This window comes from Ursus maritimus, unplaced genomic scaffold (genome assembly GCF_017311325.1).
Source record: "Ursus maritimus isolate PB19 unplaced genomic scaffold, ASM1731132v1 scaffold_21, whole genome shotgun sequence".
Classification (NCBI taxonomy): domain Eukaryota; kingdom Metazoa; phylum Chordata; class Mammalia; order Carnivora; family Ursidae; genus Ursus; species Ursus maritimus.
The window spans coordinates 35,634,667-35,656,328 of NW_024424564.1; the positions used below are offsets into that span (position 1 = coordinate 35,634,667).

Consider the following 21,662-nt stretch of genomic DNA (forward strand, 5'->3'; position numbering starts at 1 on the left):
AAAAGAATATAAATTATTGTGCCCAAAGAACAGATGGTAGAAAAATGTATTTTCTAAAACTGACAGCAAAGGTACCTCCCATGATACATTTTCTTATTACAAAGTAACTTTGACACTCCTTCCATTAAGAAGTGTGGTTCACGTTCTCTCCCCTTGAATCTGAGTAGACATGGAACTATAATAGAAGTGATGGTCTGTGACTTCTAAGGCTAGATAATAAAAATGATACAGCTTCCACCTGGTTCTTTTCAGATGCTTGCTCTCAGAATCTAGCCAGAATGTCATGAGGAAACCCAAGCAGTCCATGGAGAGGAAAAATGGTCCCCAGCCTGTAAACCCAGCCAATCTCTAAGCTGTCACCAACTTGCCAGCCACATAGTGGGCCATCTTGAAAATGGGTCCTTTCTCCCCCAGTTGAGCATCCCCAGCTCATACCAAGTGGCACAGACAGGCTGTCCCTGTCAAATGAACTCTGCCAAACTTGCAGATTTGTAAACTAAATGACTGGTGTTCCTCTAAGACAGTAAGTTTTGGGGTGGCTTGTTAAATAGCGATAATGGACACATGAAGGAGACTTCATGAAGTCTTTCCCACTCTCCCAGGTGAAAGTAAATGTTCCTTTTGTCTATTCCCAAAGCACTTTGTATAACTTTGCCTTCACACTTATTATACTCTTGAAATTAACTATTCACTTGTCCCCCTCCATGTGAGTGCAAGAACAAGGCTGTGCCTTTTGGAAAATTGGCTCTTCGAATATATTACTTTTGTCTCATTCTCTCTTTCCTCTCCTTCTGAAGCTTTAAATAGACAAGTTAGGATTTCTCAGTGTACCCTCCAAGTCTCTTAGCTTCGCTTTCATATTTTTCACCTCTGTCTCTCTGTGTCATATTCTGTAAAACTTCTTCTGCCCTAATTTCCAGCTCACTAAAACTCTCTTCAGCTGAATCTAATCTGCTGTTCTACTTAACCACTGAGTTTTAAATTTGAGGTAGTTTTTCTCCATGTGTAAGTGTGTGTTTATAATAGCATGGTCATTTTTTAGCCTGCATCTGATAATTCCAATATTTGAAGTCTTTTCATGTGTGAATCTGTTCTTTCTTGTTTCTGTGATTCTGGTTTCAGGGTTTCTTTCCTTATAGACTTAATTATTGTACACTGCTGATTTTAATCAGAAAAGCATTTATAGAAATTATTTGGGACCTGGAAAAAGAGTATATTCCTCTCTAGAGGGCTTACATTTGTTTCTGCTTGAAGTCTAAGGGTATTACTTTAAACTAAATGCATGGGTTGACATTTTTTGTAACATTTAGGCAATAGAAATTTTGGGTACAAATCTGTGTGAGGACCGGTTTGTGGTACTAACACCTCAAGAATTTCCTTCCTTGTTTTTCTCATGACAAATTACCTTTCCTTGGGGTGGAGGTTATGGGACAGAATTATTTCCTTTTTTTTTTTTAAGATTATTTATTTATTTGATGGAGAGAGAAACAGCCAGTGAGAGAAGGAACACAAGCAGGGGGAGTAGAAGAGGAAGAAGCAGGCTCCCAGCAGAGCAGGGAGCCTGGTGTGGGGCTTGATCCCAGGACCCTGGGATCACGCCCCGAGCCGAAGGCAGACACTAAACGACTGAGCCACCTAGGTGCCACAAAATCATTTGATTACTGTGAGGTGTAGCCCCTGAAATTCCAACTCTATGGAGGAAGAATTTCCTATTAAAGTCTCTATGCTGTACAGGCACAGAGATTTTTTTTTTTTCTGTACATAAACCTTGAGGTTTATGAGGCCTTAAGCACCAGAGTTCAACAGCAGGTTCAGAAAATTCCCTCAGGACAAAAGTAGCTTTAGTAATACACTAGGTTTCCACCTTCATCAATGTTTTGCCCTGATTATATCTTACTAACCTATTGACCCCCAAAAGGTTCCTAATTTAAATGTTATTCAATTTATATAATTTTCCTGTCACATTTTTAATGCTTTTTTAGAAGTTTTTCTTTTCTGTATTTTTAGCCAGAATATTTATTTGTTTTCAGGAGGAGAAGCCTAGTCAGCCTTGTTACCTGGGTGCATGTCTGTATCATCCCTCTATCCTCAGAACACTGTTTGGCACACGAAGGAACTCAATTAGTTTTTGATTGTTTAATGAATAAATCCCTGTCTTCTTTGACTCTTTCATTCCTGCCTCTACCATCCCCAATACACCCCTATTCCCTATGCCCTAATTAAAGTCCTTTTACATTTTCATTCATGTGTGCCTTCCATTTTCCTATATTAACTGAGCTTTCCCCCTGACTTCCACAGTATTTCCTGGTTTCTTCTCCTATGGAAGAGTTTTCATTCTTATCAACTACCATACTTTGGGATCGGCACTGTCTTCACTCTCCGTGACTGCTTCTGATCACCCACTATTCTGCCTTTATCCAAAATCTGCTGTTCTTCCAAAGATTATGCTATCCTATTGTAATATTCTTTTTCTGGTTTTATTGCTACCATATGTGGACTTCCGGTCATACCTCCACATTTCTGGAGAATTTCAGTATGTGGTTCATGATTTCAACTATACTTCATCTCCCAATATAATTCAGTATAACAGAGTATTTAAGAGTACTGATCAGACAACCCAAGTGCAAGTCTACCCCTTATTAACATAGAACTGTGGGAAGTTACCTAATATTTCAATGTCACAGTTTCTTCATCTGTAAAATGGTAATAATGATATTATTACCTTATATCATGGAAAGAATTGTATGAAATAAGGTATATAAAGCACTTAGAACAGCATCTGGCTTGGTAAATGCTCAATAAATTTTAACTATATTCTTTATTATTTATTATTTTCTTACCTCATCCTAAAAAATTTCCTTCTGCATGCTTATGATTCATACAACACCCTAGCCTCAATGCTGCTCAAAAACCTATTTGTCCACTTCTATAAAATTTCTCAGCTTATTATCTAAAATGGCATTTCTGAATTTTACTTAAACCCTTCTCAAGATCTGCCCCTTCATTTCAACCATTGACTTTTTATCTTAACCCAGGAATTTAATCTATTTGGAAATACATATTTCAGAATTTCTCTATATTCAGAACCATGCTTTATCTTCTCCTCTTTCTGGGGGAAGCAATGTCTGTGTTTTCTTAGACTATCTCAGTCTTCTCTACCCATTTTATTCTTTCTTCTTATATTTTATCTTTAATCTCTTGGTCTCCACCAGTGAATTCCTCTAACTGCTAAATTTGGCCAAGGCTTACTTATCCTAAAATAAACTAGCTATTTCTCCCTTGAACCTCTTTCTTCTCATGTTACTATCATAACTCTTCTAATCTTCTTGAAAGGGTAATCTGTACTCTCCACTTCCATTTTCTAGTGTCTCACTGTTAACTTCCAGAAATCTGGTTTTATTTCATCGCTACTAAAACTTACTTTTCAAAATTAAGCAGCAATTAGATTGTCAAACCTAAAATGCCTCTCTTTAGAGTTTCTCTTACAGCTCCTTTGCAGCATTGAATATGTCGACCACCCACTTGAAACGTTCCTCCATCATTAGATTTCATGTTACTATCCTGCATTCTTTCTTAGAGGCAATGCTGATGAACAGAAAGCAGATATGATTGATGATAGTCAAACACCATGTTTAAGAAAGGCCCCCTCACGAATTGATCTTAAATAAGACACTTAGCTCCAATTTCCTTATTAGTAAAATGGGCATAATATTTACTTGCCTTGTGCACTAATTTATAATACAAATAAAATAATGTATCTGAAAATACCATAAAATATTTAGGTACCTGAGTACATTTCAATAATGTGAAAACAGTATGCAGACAAGTATATTGAAAGAGCCTTGCTACTAAATCTGCTATGAAGTTCTAAAGAACACCAAGCTTTGTGTCTGACCTACAGGTCTTTCACTATTGCAAGGTTTCAAAGTACCTTCACCAATATAGTACCACTCCTTGAGAGCTCTTGTCAGGAAGTTAGGAGGCATTATATCAAAAACTCTGACCTACCTGGACACACTTCAAAATGCAAAAAAAAAAAAGATTAGTTTGACTATATTGGGGCATTTTCATGTTTAATATGTTGTAGAAAATCAAAATATTAATGATACATCTTCACATATACAAGCATGCAAATTGAATTGGTCCAAATGTAAGTAAGAAATATTACCAGTTCTAAAAAAAATTTTTTTAATTTTAAAAAAGAAATATTACCAGTTCTTGGAGAAGGGGCCCTTGCAATTTCTAAGGAGCAAGGTTTTTTTGTAACGGCTATGTCCGTGAGATCACATAGAAAGTTCTCATTTTCCGAAGGAAATGTATCCAGAGAAGCAGATGGTACAATTTCCATAGTGTAATTCCTCTTCTTTGGATAGGACTCCTGAAAGGAAGAAGAAAAAATAAAAATAGCTTTGTGATAAAGACACAGCTTGTTTGATTTATAAAAACTAGAAAAGATAATCAGATTCATCAGTTCTTCCAAAAGTGATTAAGAGGTGCTGATTCATCTGTTTGAATAAGTTATGCCATCATGTAACCCCGATATAATCAGTGATCTTTTTAGAAGGGTCCTGACAGTTTGATTCCCCTGAATTTATCACTGACATAGTGAAGTTCATGATCTCTTGTCATGATTCTTTTTGTAGTATGTGGCGATTTTCTAGTTGTGGCATAAACTGTTGCTTAACTAATCATTAGTTATTCCCAAGACTCTACTCCCTTGCCTGCTTCCTAGAGATAGCGAGACATATGACTTGATTTTGGCCAGTTGGATGCAAGGGAGGCTTCTGGGAAAATATTTTTCCCCAGAGAAAAGACATGCAATGAGGTCCTTGTAGAGCTTGGCCATCCTCAATTTCCTCTCTCTGGATGTGGTTTTGATGTCAGGAGGTAGGACAGGCATGTTGTGACCATAGGCAATAAACTTAAGATTAAAAAGGTAACAGACTAAGAATGGCAACAGAAGGATAAAAAGAGCCTGGGACCTGATGATATCACTGAGCTACTGAAAGGGCCCAAGGACTAGTTAGTTACTCCAGCCTTCTTAAGTATAAACGTTCTTATATTGTTTGAGCCATTGATAGTAGGGTTTTTTGTCATTTAGAAGTAAAAGTATTCCCACCTAACACACTAGTATTTTTTCCTTGTGAATACTGCTAACTAATATACTAAAGTTTCTCTTTTCGGGTTAGGATAAAATTAAGGTCCAATTCTATACTACTGATTCTTTGATGTATTCTAAAAGTGGGAATTCATTTCATTTCACAAGATCTTAAATTCTTATACAAGGCATTAATTGGTCAACAAATATTTATTAGGCATCTATCATATATACTTAGGACTATGCTAAGTGACAGAGATTTTTAAAAACTAATAAGATATAAACCTTGCCCTCAGAAAGCCCACAGTTTACTAGAGAAGAAAACAGATATCTACATAATGAATTTAACAATTAATCATGCTTTTTGATGTTTTTTACCTTTATAAAGCATAATTCACTATCAAAAGAAAAAGATAAATAAAAAAATAAATTCATTTTCAAAAAATCTTCTAAGATATATCCAAGGGTCAATAAAGATTTAGTATAAGCTCCTATTTTTTTCTATAGTGATATTTACAGTACTGTAGAGTAAGTATTCAAGGTCAGTGTAATTGCTTTCAGACCATACCAGACCCTCACATATCAGAGAGTCAATTATGTTCACTCTACCCTATTGAAAGCAGGAAATTGGGAGTAATTTATTTTTAACAACAAAGGGTGACAAAGTAGAAAGCATCCAGAGGAAAGCAATCAAGATGGTGTATGATTTAAAAACCATGTCACAGATGAAATGATGAAAGGACCTGCAGTGTTCTATCCTGGAGAAGCCTCACAGCAGCATAATAGCTCTCTCAATATGTTTGAACGGCTATCCCTGAAGAGCTATCCCACAAAGCAGGGAAAGGGGAAAAGCTGCTGTGGTAGATTTATTCCAAAGCTCTTAAAGGCAAAACAAAGACTAGTGTTTATAAGTCAAAAAGGGCAAATTTGAATCAATACAAAAAAAAGTTCTATGAATTAATATTATTGGTTATCTTTTAAATAAAAATGCTAATGTAACAATGACTGAAAAATATACTCTAAAGCAACAGAAGAAACTTCTCATTACAGGAAATCTTTCAGTAGAACTATCTATTGATAAGATTATCTATAAAGCACATTGTAGGGGTGCCTGGGTGGGTCAGTCGGTTAAGCATCTGCCTTCAGCTCAGGTCATGATCCCAGGGTCCTGGGATCAAGTCCTGCATGGGGCTCCCTGATCAGCAGGGAGTCTGCTTCTCCCTCTATGCCCCCACCCCTCACTTATGATCTCTCTCTCTCTTTCTCTCTCAAATAAGTAAATAAATAAATCTTTAAAAACCACCACACATTGTAAAGTGAATATATCAGATGATTGTAAACTCCATGAAAGGTGGAATTTGTCTTGTTCACCACTCTATCACCAGAATCTAATACAAGTCCTACCACATAGTAGGTGCTCAATAAATACTTATTGATCAACTGAACATTCTCTAATATCCTTTTTAACAAATTCTAACTACCAGTTAGGGAAATGATTATGCCTTATTCAGATATAAATTACTTTGCTTTTTAGTTTGGTTATCATTATTGTTTACTGGTGTTGCTTACTGTTTTGCATATCAAAAGTGAAAAAAAAGTAGGATTACCACAATAAGATTATAAAGAGTCATGAAAAAAGTCTCTAGTTTAAACCCTAGAGACATCCTAAAATCAGAACAACCTGTTAATCAGAACAACCCATTCTTCACGGATTTGGTTAGATTGGAATTGTACTCTGTTTGTAAAGAAATATGAAGACTTAATGGCCTTGAAAAATACTCTGATTTAACCACACAGGATGAGTTAGTTGGCTGTCCCCTTAAAAATGAAGTATATTGCTTATTACAGAAGTATTAGAAAATATAAAGAAAAAGAAAAAAATTATATGAAAATACTCAGATAACTAATAGTAATATTTTGGTATATATCCTCCCAGGCTGCTTCCCTCCATAAATGTATGTGTATGTACATGTTGGTGTGTGCAAAGGAAGGAAAAAAAATATTTTAAAGAACAGTGAAGTGCATCCTCATCTGCTTCTGAAGAAAGTACCATTACTTCTAATTAGAGAAGTCTACAGTACACAGTTTCCTTATGGAGAGTGAGAGCCCCAAGGGAAGAAGATGGTGAAACAAAGATAGCAAAACTGTGCTTTTTTATTCAAATATTTCATATTGTCAAAAAAAAAGGTACACTTCACAAAATATCTGACTAGTATCCCTCAAAAGAGGATGGATATGTGATAGAATAAAATAAAAAAAAAGAATCTGTGCATGTGCACTACTCAGTTTAGAACATTACCATTGAAACCTAACCCTTCCCACCTGTGTTCCCCTTTCCAGTCACTCCTTCTCCCTCCCTGACCAGGGCTAATTCCTGTTCTGAACTTCGGGTTTATAATTCCTTGGATTGTTGTTGAACTGTAACTATATTTGTTAAGTATCAATAAAGAATAAATTGTTTCATACTATATGCTTTTGAATTTCATAAGAATAGTATAAAATATTGTTGCTCTTCTATGACTTTTTCAATCAACATTATGTTTCTCAGTTTCATTTATTTTAAATGTGGTATTAGAGTTCACTGTATATGCATACAATAATTCACTTACAGATTCTCCTGACAGTGGACTTTTACACATTTCCTAGGTTTTTTGTTATTAAGAACAATTTGCTAGTAACATTTCTGAACATGTCTTTTGGTACAAGTAACCAGGGTATGTAACTTATCCTAGTAGACACGGGGCAGAGAGTCAGGAATAGACACAAAGTGAGAAAAATGAATGAAATCAAAAGTTCTACAGATACAGGAGTTTGCAGCAAGAGGTGATCATGAGAACCAAGAATGGGTATTCTGTAGATTCTATAGAAATCTTGAGGAGGACATTGCATCTTCCCACCCAAAGTGGGATGAAGGGGTTTTTTTAATAAATCTTATATGAAGATGTTATATAAAAATATGTATGTGTATTATATGTAATGCTTTATAATGTGATATAGGTTTACTTCTAATAATGCATTGTGAACAAGTTTCAATGACAAAAATGTGTCTACATGATAAATTTAAGGTTAAGTCTCAATATACACATGGTCATGATTTATTTAGTTAATCCTATTATGTTGAAATTTCAATGTTTTGCTTTTAAGGGAGCATTCCTGCGCATATATCTTTGTGTACATGTTCAGCTATTTCTACGGAAATAGAATTCCTGGTATTTTGATAGGAATTGCATTGAACATGTATATTGCTTTGAGTAGCATAGACATTTTAACAATATTTTTCTTCCAACCCATGAGCATAGAACATTTTTACATTTCTTTGTGTCTTCCTCAATTTCTTTCATAAGTGTTCTATAGTTTACAGAGTACAGATCCTTTACCTCTTTGGTTAGGTTTATTCCTAGGTATCATGATTTTTGGTGCAATTGTAAACGGGATTGATTCCTTAATTTCTCTTTTTTTGGTCTCATTGTTAGTGTACAGATTCTGTGCATTAATTTTATATCCTGCCATGTTGCTGAATTCCTGTATGAGTTCTAGCAATTTTTGGGTGGAGTCCATCTGTGAAGAGTGAAAATCTGACTTCTTCTTTGCTGATTTGGATGCCTTTTATCTCTTTTTTTGTCTGATGGCTGAGGTTAGGACTTCTAGTACTATGTTGAACAACAGTGGCAAGAGTAGACATCCCTGTTGTGTTCCTGACCTTAGGGGAAAGCTCTCAGTTTTTCCCCATTGAGAATGATATTCACTGTGGGCTTTTCATATATGGTTTTTATGATATTGAGGCATATTCCCTCTATCCCTACACTGCAGAGAGTTTTAATCAAGAAAGGATGCTGTATTTTGTCAAATGCTTTTTCTGCATCACTCTGGAAAACAGCATGAAGGCTCCTCAAAAGTTAAAAATAGAGCTACCCTACAACGCAGCAATTGCACTAGTACATATTTACCCAAAGGACACAAACATAGTGATCCGAAGGGGCACCTGCACCCCAAGGTTTATAGGAGCAATGTCTATAATAGCCAAAATATGGAAAGAGCCCAGATGTCCACCGACAGACGAATAGATAAAGAAAATGTGGTATATATGCAATGGAATATTACTCAGTCATCAAAAAGATGAAATCTTACTATTTGCAACACTGTGGATGGAACTAGAAGGTATTGTGCTAAGCAAAATAGGTCAATCAGAGAAAGACAATTAAATGATCTCACTGATATTTGGAATTTATAAACAAGACAGAGGATCATAGGTGAAGGGAGGGAAAACTAAAATAAGACAAAATCAGAAAGGGAGACAAAACAAGAGATTCTTAACTATAGGAAGCAAACTGAGGGTTGCTGGAGGGGAGGTGGGTGGGGGGTTGGGGTAGCTGGGTGATGGACATTAAGGAGGGCACTTGATGTATTGAGCACTGGGTATTCTATGCAACTGAGAAATATCTAAACTCTACCTCTGAAACTAATAATACACTATATGTTAATTAATTGAATTTAAATTTAAAAAGAAGAAACAGAATTCCTGTGACAACAGGTATATACCATACACTAACATTTAATTGAATCTGTTTCTGGACATTCTAATTGGTTCCATATGTCAATCTGTTCTAGTACCAGAATCACACTGTTTTGCTTACTAAAACCTTAAAATTAATTTTACTATCTGGTAGGAAAAGTCTCTCCTCATGTTCATCCCTGTCAAAGCATTCATGATTAACGTCATGTTTATTTTTAAGAAGATTCTATTCTTCCTCAATGCCATATCCAGTCAATCTCCAAGTCCCTTACTTCATCATTGAATTATACCTCAAACACATTCATTTCTCTCCACTCCTGCTACCACCCTAGTCCAGGTCACTACCGTATCTCACTTGAACTGCTGGAACAACTTCGTAACTAGTCTCTTTCCCTCCACTCCTGTTCTTCTCCCAATTAATTCACTTTCAAACACTAGCATGAGGTTACTAAGAGTAAGCCATGTAAAAATCAACTCATTTATTTTCATCATAACTTGAGAGAGAATCATAAAAGGCTGTAGTCATAGTACATCATGATTCTTTTTAAACACTTAACACGGTCTTTCATGATATCTCAGAATTTCTATATTGAGTGATTTCATTAGATGCATTAATGATCCAGAAAGTAAACTGATTAAAATAACAAGATCTGGAAGCATAAACCAGAGGTTAAACATAATCCCATTAATCTATAAGATAAATCAGGTTAATTTCTAAAGACATGCTTGTCTAGCACCTAGCAAAGTGCCATGTTCATCGTAAAACTCTATCAATACATGCTAAAAATAAGTACATAAAATAATTAATATTTCAGTTAGTATTTTAAGGCCTGTATCCTCCACTAGAATTCAAGAACCATAGAGGCAAGGACCATGACCATCTTTTTCATATAGTATGCGCTCAATATTTGTCAAATGAATGAAGTCCAAAAAAAATGTTATTCAAAAACTATCACAGATTCAAATCGCTGTAAGAAGAGCAACTTATGCTTGTGAGGTGTTTTATAGTCTGCAAAATTAATAGTATTTCATTTGCCCAGATGATTCTTTTTTAGCCCTCACAAACAGCCTATCAATGTTATTACTATTTCCATCCAGAAACTAAGGCTTGGAATTCTTCAGTGACTTGTCCAATATTAAGCATCTGGTTAATGGAAGTTTCAGGGCTCCCACTGAGGTCTTGTGACAGTTAACCTTGTTCCTACTATTGTATCACAGATATAAAAAGACTATGATAAGATCTTTATTGTCAGAACTAAGGGAAATAAAAATCTCCATACATTATTAGGTATAACCCTGTCAACGTCCTAACCTTTGCAAGCCCTCTTACTTATAGTGGGAAACCTGGATTTTGATACACAGGTTAATTGCCAACATACTTTTGATGATAAATCCTGGTAATGGACCAGAGGGATTAAAAGAACGGGCCCAACAATTTGTGACTCACCTTCAAGGCTTCATTGTAGCTGGTTTAGCAAAACTGGGCTCCAGTTTGGTTAGCAGTTTTTGCTTTTTTCTTAATATTTAGCCTCTACCTTTATTCAAATGCCTGGTTAATGGAGCCTAGACTTGTTTCTGTTCTTCATATTTTAATAGTAGTACCATATTGGGCGCCTGGGTGGCTCAGTCCATTAAGCTACTGCCTTCAGCTCAGGTCATGATGCTAGGGTCCTGGAATCGAGCCCCACATCGGGCTCCCTGCTCAGCGGGGAGATGCTTCTCTTTCTCCCTCTGTCACTCCCCCTGCTTGTGCTCTCTGGTTCTATCTCTCTGTCAAATAAATAAATAAAATCTTTAAAAATAAAAATAATAATAATAATAATAGTAACATACCTAAGACTGCTTCTCTGCCTTAGTCTTTGCCAGCTCTCTGCTGAGGAGCGATAATGTCCTAATAATGTCCTGTCCCTGAATCCTGAACAGGCCCCTAAGGTCCTAAATGCCCAAGTTCACAGCTCCTGAGGGGATGTCTGGCTTTGATGCTTAGTCTTACTTAGTCAGCTTCATCCTACCTGCTATAGTTGATTGTGCAATGTGTGGACAAAACAATACTTCTTCAAAAAGATGCATACTAAGAGCGTTGTATAAATTAATAGAACATATGCCCCCCCCCAAAGAAAAACAAATAGGAGTAATAAAATATCTACATAATATGCTTTCATATGTTGTTTAAACTGTGCTCCTACAATAGTTTAAAATCACCAGTGGTAGGCTAAATCTAACAAGTCAAAGTTTATTAGTGATTAAATGTGAGGCCCTATAATTCAGCACAGAAATTAGTTATAAAAATTCAGCATGCGAGTATATAGAGTAGCAATATCATGAAAAAAGAATTAGGAGTTACAGCTGACAGCATGAGTGACAGTGTAATGTACTAAAAACATTATGTGACATTGGCTGATTCAATACAAGTATGATATTTAGACTACCAAATGTGACAACTCTCCCTTCTTCTGTGCTAATTAGAATTGGGAATTATCCAGTTTAGCAATTACATAAAAGATAGGCTAACTGTATCATTTTTGACCATCCTTGTAAGGTGGTACGAGATTTTATTCATCAAAAGGGCCAAAGGATACTTGGCCTTCTGACTTACGAAGAACCTTGGCAACAACCAGGGGCCCAGAGTATGGACACAATTGTTTCTCAAATGTAGCAATGATGTGACTTTTTATCAGAAATAAGGCTACGTTAGAGGCTTTTCTAGATTACTAGAGCATCTCTGTGAACATGCCTCTTAACATAGCTCTATTCTTAACCACATGGGGGAAACAGAAGCAGCTTAACCAACAATGCAGCGAGACCATACCTAGTCCCCTCAACCTGGTACTGAGGCTTACATTAGAAAAGGTGCAAAGACCAAATGGATTGGTTCCTCTGGACATGGTAAGAAAAGTTTGAGTATCAAACCTATGTCATGTGAGAAAAGATTAAAGAGGAAAAGGTACAGGGAAACATTTATCACAAGTATTTGAGAAGTAGAAGAGTGATTAGAATTGTTCTCTACAGCTAAGAGGGTAGAAAGAGTGTAAATGGAAAGATGGTAACAAGGAGACAGATTTCAACTCAGAATAAGCTTTCTAACAATTAGAGCTTCACAGTATGAAACTGGCTGCCTAGAAGGTAGCACGTTCTCTGCCGCTGGAAGTCTTCAAGCCTAGCCTGATCAACACAAGGCATCTCTTGGGAATAGAAGGTGGTAATTTGACTTAGATGAGTTTTGAGATGTTAGATAAATAAGACAAGGAGAAGTGTTGGCTTACTACTATGATAAGCTAACTGCTTCCTGAATCCTTTTTCTAATAACAGGAGCAGTAATACTAACACAGGTGAGTGTGGGTTTATAGCTCTTTCAAAGGTAGAGATGATTCACCATTCCAAATGACTCACAGGAGGTAAAAGCTTTTGGAAGTGGTCTTATTGCTCTGATGTGTCTCACAATATCAAGAACATTATCCCCTAAAGATTTACAATGACATTCAAATATGGAAGACTACTCCATAAATATAGAATAATAAGAAAATAATAATGAGAGACTTTGGGTGGGAGGAAAGAAAGAGTGACAGCCAGACAGCCCTAGGGAAAGGAACATTGATGATGGTGGTAGGCACTACAATGGCCTTTCAAAGATGTCCACAATCTAATCCCCAGAACTTGTGAATATATGTTACATGGCAAAAGGGACTTTACAGATACGATTAAGTTAAGAATCTTGAGATGGGGAGATCATCCTGGATTATCATGGTCATTGTAAGTGAAAGAGAGAAGTGTCAGTGTCAGAGTGATGCAATGTGAGAGATTTGACTAGCCGTTGCTGGCTTTGAAGGTGAAAGGTAGCCATGAGCCAAGGAATGGGCACAGCTCATAGAAACTAGGAACGGCAAAAAAATAGATTCTCCCCTAGAGTTTCTAAAAAGAAATGCAGCCTTACCAACACATTGAATTTAGCCCAGTGGGACCCATTTTGGACTATCAGAACTGTAAAATAATGTATTTGTGGTTTTTTTAGCCACTAAGTTTGTGGTAATTGGTTCCTGCAGTAATGGAAAACTGATATAATAATCCAGCAGAAGGCATCACAAAGGGAGGCAACAGAAACTATTCAGGACTGAGAGACAGACACTAAAATTAAACTCCAATGGAAAAATATACCTTGTTATATTATGATATGATTCGATATTTTAAAGATAGTGATTCTTTCACTTTCACTTAGTCTTAAATTTAATGCAGTAATATTGCAATAGAGTTTCCGTCCTACTGCATCTTGGATCTTGACAAGTAATCCTAAAGTACATCTGGAAAAATAAATGTATGACAATAGCCAGGTATCAATTTGAAAAGAGAAAAGTAGTGGAGGGGGTGGAGATCAGCCTTTAGCAGATATTTAAATAAATTATAAATGGTTCTGGTGCAATAATTGAAAGGCAAAAGAAGAGAGAATTTTAAAAAACAAAGCTCCAATACTTGTGGAAAATTATATTATGAAGGTGGTATTTCAAATCAGTAAGAAAACAATGGGTTATATAATAATTGCCAGTGAGATACTGATTACTCACTTGGAAAGAAATAATAAAGCTGGGTGAATATTTCATTCCTTATACCAAAATAAATTCCAGATAAACATTTAAATAATAAGTAAATAACCCTGTAATAATAATCTTAAAATAGGAATGAATTTTGACCAGGAGCTATAACCAGACATATAACCAGAGCCATAGAGAACAAGATTGATGAATTTGAGTACATACAGATATTAACTTTCTATGAAGCCACTGAAATATATAAAAAAAAGGGGACAAATGACAGATTCTTTGACACATATGACAAAAAACTAATACCTTTATTATTTAAAGAGAATTACAAATTGAGATGAAAGAGATCATCAACCCAAGGGAAAAAGTGGACAAAGGATAGGAGTAGTTGATAAGAAACAACTAGAAATTTCTTATATGAAAAGATGCTTGATCTCATTTATTTAAATATACATATAAACTAAAGTAATACATGATATACCATTTTTGATCAAATTGTTGTAGATAATACACAGTGTTGATGAGGGTTTGGAAAAATGGGTTCCATTTTTGAAGTATGTATTGGTATCAAACCTCTCTTTACAGCTAATTTGTCAACTGTTACAAGAGATCTTTAGAAAGCAGATCTTTAGATAGCATCAGTTTTTGGACTTTTGCCATATTAAAATTTTTCTTCCTTTGCTTGGGAACAGAAGGGATTGATCAACCACCATTATTATTCCTAAAGCATCATGGTACTGTAAGGCAGTATTTATATGAATTACATAATCATCACTCATACTTTCTAAAAAATTATGTGCATTGCTATTTTTAATCCTTGTATCAAATAATGAAATGTGTGTGTGGAAGGGTGATGTAGAGGGAAGCTTGCCTCTTCTGAAGCCTCTCTCATGAATGAAAAAAGTTGTAATGAGTAGTGATCATTTAAGTTGTAAATGGTTGTCAGGATATTGTTTCCCTTTAGAAAGTGTTACAAATTAATGTCCATGGATCTTGATTCCTAGTTGAGCTTCTCTTATCAGTCACTTCAAAGTTGGAGGTGCCAGTTAAGATTTGAAACTACAGCAGAAATGTCAATAGGAAAGTCTTGAGAAACCAGTGTGGGCACTATCAGCAATCACTTTGGGTCTACTATTGGTTGAGTTATAGCTCCCCAAAATTCATGGGTCAAAGTCCTAACCGCCACTACCTCAGAATGTGATCATACCTAGAAATAAGGTGGTACAGATGTAATCAGATAAATTAAGATGAAGTCACTAGGGTGAGCCCCTAATTCAGTAACTGGTGGCCCTATCAAGAAGGGAAATTTAGAGACAGGCACATGCACAGGGAGGACACCATGTGAAGAATGGAGCTATGCTGCCATAAGCCAAGGAGTGCTGAAGACTGCCATTGAACTACTAGGAAGAAGTGGAATGGCATGGAACAGATTATCTCTCACAGCACTAAGAAGGAACCAACCCTCCTGATAATCTTGATTTTGGACTTCTAGCCTCTAGAACTGCAAGAAAATGGATTTCTGTTATTTAAGCCATTCAATTTGTGGTACTTTGTTATGGCAGCCCTAACAAAATAATACAAGGGTTAAAAAGAATAAATAAAAGGAACTGCTTGAAAAAAAAAATAACCTTCTAATTAATCTTTTTTAGTGTTCTTAAATTTGTACTCCTTGGAAAATAACCACTGCTTAACTAGAGACCAGAGAGGAAAAGAGGATTATCTCTGTTCTTGATAAAATTCCCAAAAGTGTATCAAAATTTTAAACGGACATGCTCTTTGACCCAGGAATTCTACCTCTAGAAATCTTTCCTAATTAAACCCATGAATACAAAGAAAAATGTACATATAAGGATGTGTATATTGAAGCATTGTTTAGAATATGAAAGTACTGGAAATTCTTTTTAGATTATCATTAAGAGACTATTTAATAATATCATTCGTACAAGGAGGCAATGTAGTATAATGTGGAGGTCCACAGATCTTAGACTACATAAAATCCACATGGACCATTTGTTAATAATTCAGACTTGTTACTCTCCCCCAAATTTTTACTAAATCAGAATCTCTGACAGTGAGCTGGAAATGTATGTTTTATAAGCTTCCCTGGTCATATTGATGCAATTAGGTGGTGAAATATACTTGAAAAACACTGGAAAAGTAAAGAGTGTGGAAACAAAATCCCAACTCTATCATTTTCAGCGAAGTTGTCTTGGCAAAGATTAGAATACTAATGGTAACTACTTAAAAGTGTTGTTGGTGACTATGAATGAAATGATAAAATTAGTGAAATAAATTTGAAATAAACTGAAATGAATTTATATTATAAAGTACTTAATATAGTGCCTAAGTATAGTGCCTTTGTATAGTGCCTAAATGCTCAGTAAATGTAGCCACTATTACTAGTCATTCAAAAAATGAGATAAATGTGTAGGTACTGATATTTTGAGCTAAAACAAAGGAAAAATAATATATAATGTATGTTCACATTATGCAAAAAGAAAATATGTACACATATATTTGTGTGGAATATTTCTGAAAGGAATGATCTAAAAGTTGGTGATCAACACTAGGGAAGGAGACCACATTCTCTTTTGTTTTGCTTGATTTTTTAAAAACTATATACACATGCTATTTTCAGAATAAAAAAAAAAGTTCTGTGAGTCTAAATACCACCTGAGAAAGGTGATGATACCACTTCAAATATAAATGAACTTTAATTTTTATTTCTGGTGCTATTATGTAGAAATTTGCATATCCCAGGTGAAATTGAAGATGGTGAAATCTCAAGAATAATCTCCTTAATAAATCAACAAAGGCAACTGAAAACACACCAAATGCCAAGCAAAACTAAATAGGGACGAGCTTGGTACGAAGCCTCAATAAAAGACCTAGATAATCTACATAAGAAGTCAAAAGAAATGGAATGTATTTCACCAGAACAAGATGAACAAAGAGAAAAGTGTATCATACGAAGCAACCTTGAAGCTAAAAGACTAAGGAGTATATTGTCCACGAAGTGTTACTTACAGTCAAAAAAGAGAAGAAAAGAAAAATAAAGAAACCAAAATTATTTATATAAAAGATTTTCTTTACAATGTGAAGAGTTCAAAGCCTCATTTTTTTGAAAGAGGCAGAAAACAGATTATTAGAAAAATGGGTAAACACTGAATAAATGAACTAAAAAACTGAATAATTAAGCTTAAATAAATAAATGGGTTCACAACTAAGAGACAAACCACGTCAAGCTGTGAGAAAAATAACGGAGACTTAAATAATAGGAAGACAAAGGACATCACCAGATTCCTAAGAACAAAATGCTGTATTTGATGATGAAGTTGCACAGCCATGTGTTTTCTGTTGGTTGTTCTGGTAATGGTAAGGGGCCCTGGGTAACTACGGTAACTAGGCTTGGAGACTTTACTTGAATAGCCCCCAGACTCCCATCCCTGACTCCACTACGTTTCTACAGAAAGCAAAGGGTTTTTACCATTTTGAATAACAATACATGTTTTTCAAAGTAAAAATTTTTACAAACCCCTCTATGATAATAGGATTAATTAAGTAATTTAGGGAGTACAATAAATGACTTCCTCATTCCCTAACCAAATTATAGATAAGAGTCCCAAGGATGACAAATCTTTTCTGTAAAGGGCCAAAGAGTAAATATTTTAGGCTTTTCAGGCCATATGAGCTCTGTTAGAACTATTCAGTGCTACTGTTGTAGCAATAACACACACACAATATGTAATTGGAAGAGTTTGTCCAGATTTGGCCTATAGTGAGTGGGTCAAATTTGGCCCAAAGACCACAGTTAGCCAACCCGTGAATAAAACAAAGGACTCACGCAAATGGATTAAAATATCAACCAGCCTAGTGACGTAGCAGATACTAGTAAATGTGGTTAGGTGCATGGCAATATAGGCTTGCTATTACTATATTCCAAAATTAGTTAGACTAGCATCAGGTCTCCCAAGCCTGAGCAGATTCTTTACTAAGTTTAACTGCACATCCTCTCTGCAGGCAAGATCACAAAAAGAATTAGTGACACAGGCTCGGGTTTCTGCTCCCAAATTTACAAATCAATTAACTCCCCTGAGGAGTAAGTAGGAGTAGATAAAAGCCCAGTTAAACTAATCAGTCTCCCCACCTGAAAATATAAAGCAAAAACAAAAAGGAACCCTTATTCTCTGCCCAAGTCCAATAGATAAGTTATTCTTTTAGGATCTGTTGTTTGAAAAAAAATATATTAATAAATGCAGCAATAAATTTCCATTTTATTAAAATCATAGCAAAACATTTGATATGCTGCACACCTGATAATAATAAATATGGATACGGATATTAAGATCTGTTATTTATGTAATCTACAAACAAGGCTTGGTGTCTGTATGATATTGCAAGCCCTTTATAGTGCCTCAATACAGTGATCCAGGTTGAGATCTATAGCTTCAAATCATTCCTAAAAAGTAGGTATTATAGCCCCAGATCATAGTATTATTAGAAGACAATAGTAATCATCCAATAAACATTTGTTGAATAAAAATATGAATTTTATAAGAATTATTCTTTTTTTAAAGATTTATTTATTTACTTTTAGAGAGAGAGAGAGCATGAGAGGGAGAGGGAGGGAGAGAGAGAGAGAGAGAATTTCAAGCAGACTCCTGCTGAGTGCAGAGCCTGACATGAGGCTTAATCTCAGGACCCTGAGATCATGACCCTGATATCATGTCCCTGAGATCAGGATCTGAGTCAAAACCAAGAGCTGGACATTTAACCGACTATACCACCCAGGAGCCCCAAGAATTATTCTATTTTTTAAAGCTTCCAATGCCTCCCAAAAAATACCTTTCAACACAAACCCTCTGCTCCCTAAAGGCTGATGTATGTAGTAGCTCTTATTCTGAATGTTACATTCCTGCTTCTGCCTTTTTGCTTATGTTATTGCCATTCCTTCCAAGGACCAGGGAGCTCTTCTAGACCCACAGAAATTATTTTCTTTCACAACCAATCATAAAATTCTACTTAGTCCATGAAGAATTTCAAGACTACTCCTGCCTCTATGGCTTTCTTTCTTCTCTGAATCTAAAAACAACAGTAATACTCGGTATAGATAATTGAGTATCTCATGATACACTAGATTTTCAGATTCTATATGCATACTTGGTATTTATGTTCTTAGCTACTTCTAAATTCTTTCCTCCCAGAGAGCAAGTGGTTCCAAATAGTGCTTTTTTTGTATGTTTCATGGAACTCAACACAGCAAAACTCTTGCACAGAGTAGATTCTCAAAAGATTTTTAAATTATATTAAATGATTGAATCAATCAATTTTAAAAAAGAATGAATAAATAAATAACATAAATAACCAATGTTAAGAAAAATAAAGTCTTAAGAATAGGGTGAACAACTTGAATGGCTTCCCAAAGCTTTTCCATCACTGTGCTATTTTAACAGAAACTTTAATAATAAGAAAATGCTTTTGCAATCATTTACCTCTCTACTCACAGAGACAAGTAAAATAACATCATAATTTGTTATTTTAACTTCCAAATAAAGGTAACATCATAATTTATATTTGTTATTTTAGCTTCCAAATGAAGGTAAATGACACAAAGCTGTGACTTAATGCTTTAAAAAATCTAGAAGAGCACAAATATTGATAAATAATACAATTATTTAAAATACTGAAGACGACTATGGTACAACAGCAAAATGGAAATATGTAGGGCTATCTCTAGGTTCAGCCTTGTTAGAAGTATATACAGAAGTGAACAACTGAATGAGAAATAGGTTAGGAAAGAGTCCAGAAAGCTGACTTTGATCCCAGATAGGAACTAATATTTCTCAATTATATAAAGTGATCATTTCATTAATAATCATCTCATTTTTCATTTATTGCTTTCTCTCCTCAAGGACTATGGGAAAAAAAGGGAGGGAAATCATTTGGAAGATAATGATGAGCCACATACAGACAAAAAAGCTTTGTGTTCTAAGTACAAGCAGTGCTTGAACCCAGGACTCTCTTATTTATAAAAGATGCACTATTAATACACATTCAAAGCTGTGAAACTATCATTTCTACACACCATAATTAAACTCCATTAATACAAAACCTTAGAATTCTTACATCTGCTCTCCCAGAGAATTACATGTTAGAAAAGTAAGTTAACATAATAAACATTCTGGAATATCTTTAGACCTAAAAAACAAAACAAAACCAAAAAAACCTTTCCTTCTTCTTTTTCAAAATTAATGTGATTTAAGAGGCCTCTTGATGATATTTAGCTTTGATAGCCTAAAACCCTGGCTTTAATAACCAATACATATTCATGTAATCTTTATGATCATGGTTCTGCAAGAAGATTGTTAGTTAAATGATGGGATCTATAAGATGTCAAAATAAAAATTTGCCATTTGTCTGCTTTTCAACCATCCTCATTGCTATTACTCTACCAGGATCTCTGCAAAGCAGAGTGGCAACATTTATATCTTTTGAAGCTCCTCTACTCCCTTACTCCTCAGACCCATCCATATCACCAAGTCTCATGAGTCACCCTTGCAGTTCTATGTCCACAGCTGCCATGTTAAACCAGGCCTCAACACCACACAATGTATATTATTGCCACTGTCTCTGAACTCATTTCCCTTTTGGTACAGCTTCATTTCATTCTACGCACAACCATTAGAATAATCTTCAAACATCATTATCCTCGCATTATTCATGGTCCAAAAACTAAGTACCTTCCAAATGCCTTTTATTCAAAACAAAACTCACCAATTTCATCTACTTATTGCACCTTCCAGTCAACTCTATGCCAGTACTCTTTTCTAAGTTCATCTGCTTATTAATTCATCTTAACACTGAATTTGAGCATGACTTACTCCCCACCTCTTTTAAAGGCCAGTGAAGAAGCACTTCTAGAAGAAGTAACAATCTCCAAAAATCCACTCCTCCATAAAAGCAATAAAAATACTCACAAAAAAAATTATCAAAATCAACTTTTTCAGAACTCGGGAAATTAAAAACTTACAACAATCTATGCTGCAAATAAATCTGGAATTTATTCCAGAGAATGAATAGAATCTTTGTACAATGAGCATTGTGACATTTTAACTTATTCCATTCCTATTTCGCTTTCCCCAGTTCTAGAGTGAAAAAACTAGCAGTCTCATAATAATAGTAAATCTTAAAGCCAGCAGCCTAGAAGCCATTGGCAGAGAGGAGAGGGGAGCTGAATGGGTTCAAACCCGTACAAACATCCTCACATCCAAAGAGAATTCTTAAGATTGAACATGTTCAGCAGCCTCTCTGGAAAAGGCTAATTTAATTAATTGTAATTATAGAATTGTAAGGTTAATTGTAATCATAGAATACCTCCAAAATAACCAAAAAGAAAAGAATAAGAAACATGAAGGGAATTAAAATGGTAAACTGAAAATATCTATTTAACACAAAGGAAGGCAGTAAATGAGGAAAAGAAAAACAAAAAAATGTGACATATAGAAAACAAATAGTAAAA

General features: G+C 35.2%; 1 protein-coding gene across 5 annotated transcripts in view; it reads right to left on the reverse strand.

Annotated features, from left to right (window-relative positions):
- ANKS1B (ankyrin repeat and sterile alpha motif domain containing 1B) overlaps positions 1 to 21,662 on the reverse strand; it is a 1,051,872-nt gene that overhangs the window by 633,650 nt on the left and 396,560 nt on the right. For all 5 annotated transcript variants that reach the window (XM_040637361.1, XM_040637360.1, XM_040637359.1 and 2 more), the window contains exon 10: positions 4,213 to 4,378. In XM_040637361.1, the coding sequence (XP_040493295.1) occupies positions 4,213 to 4,378 (166 nt within the window). The remainder of the gene's footprint in view (positions 1 to 4,212; positions 4,379 to 21,662) is intronic.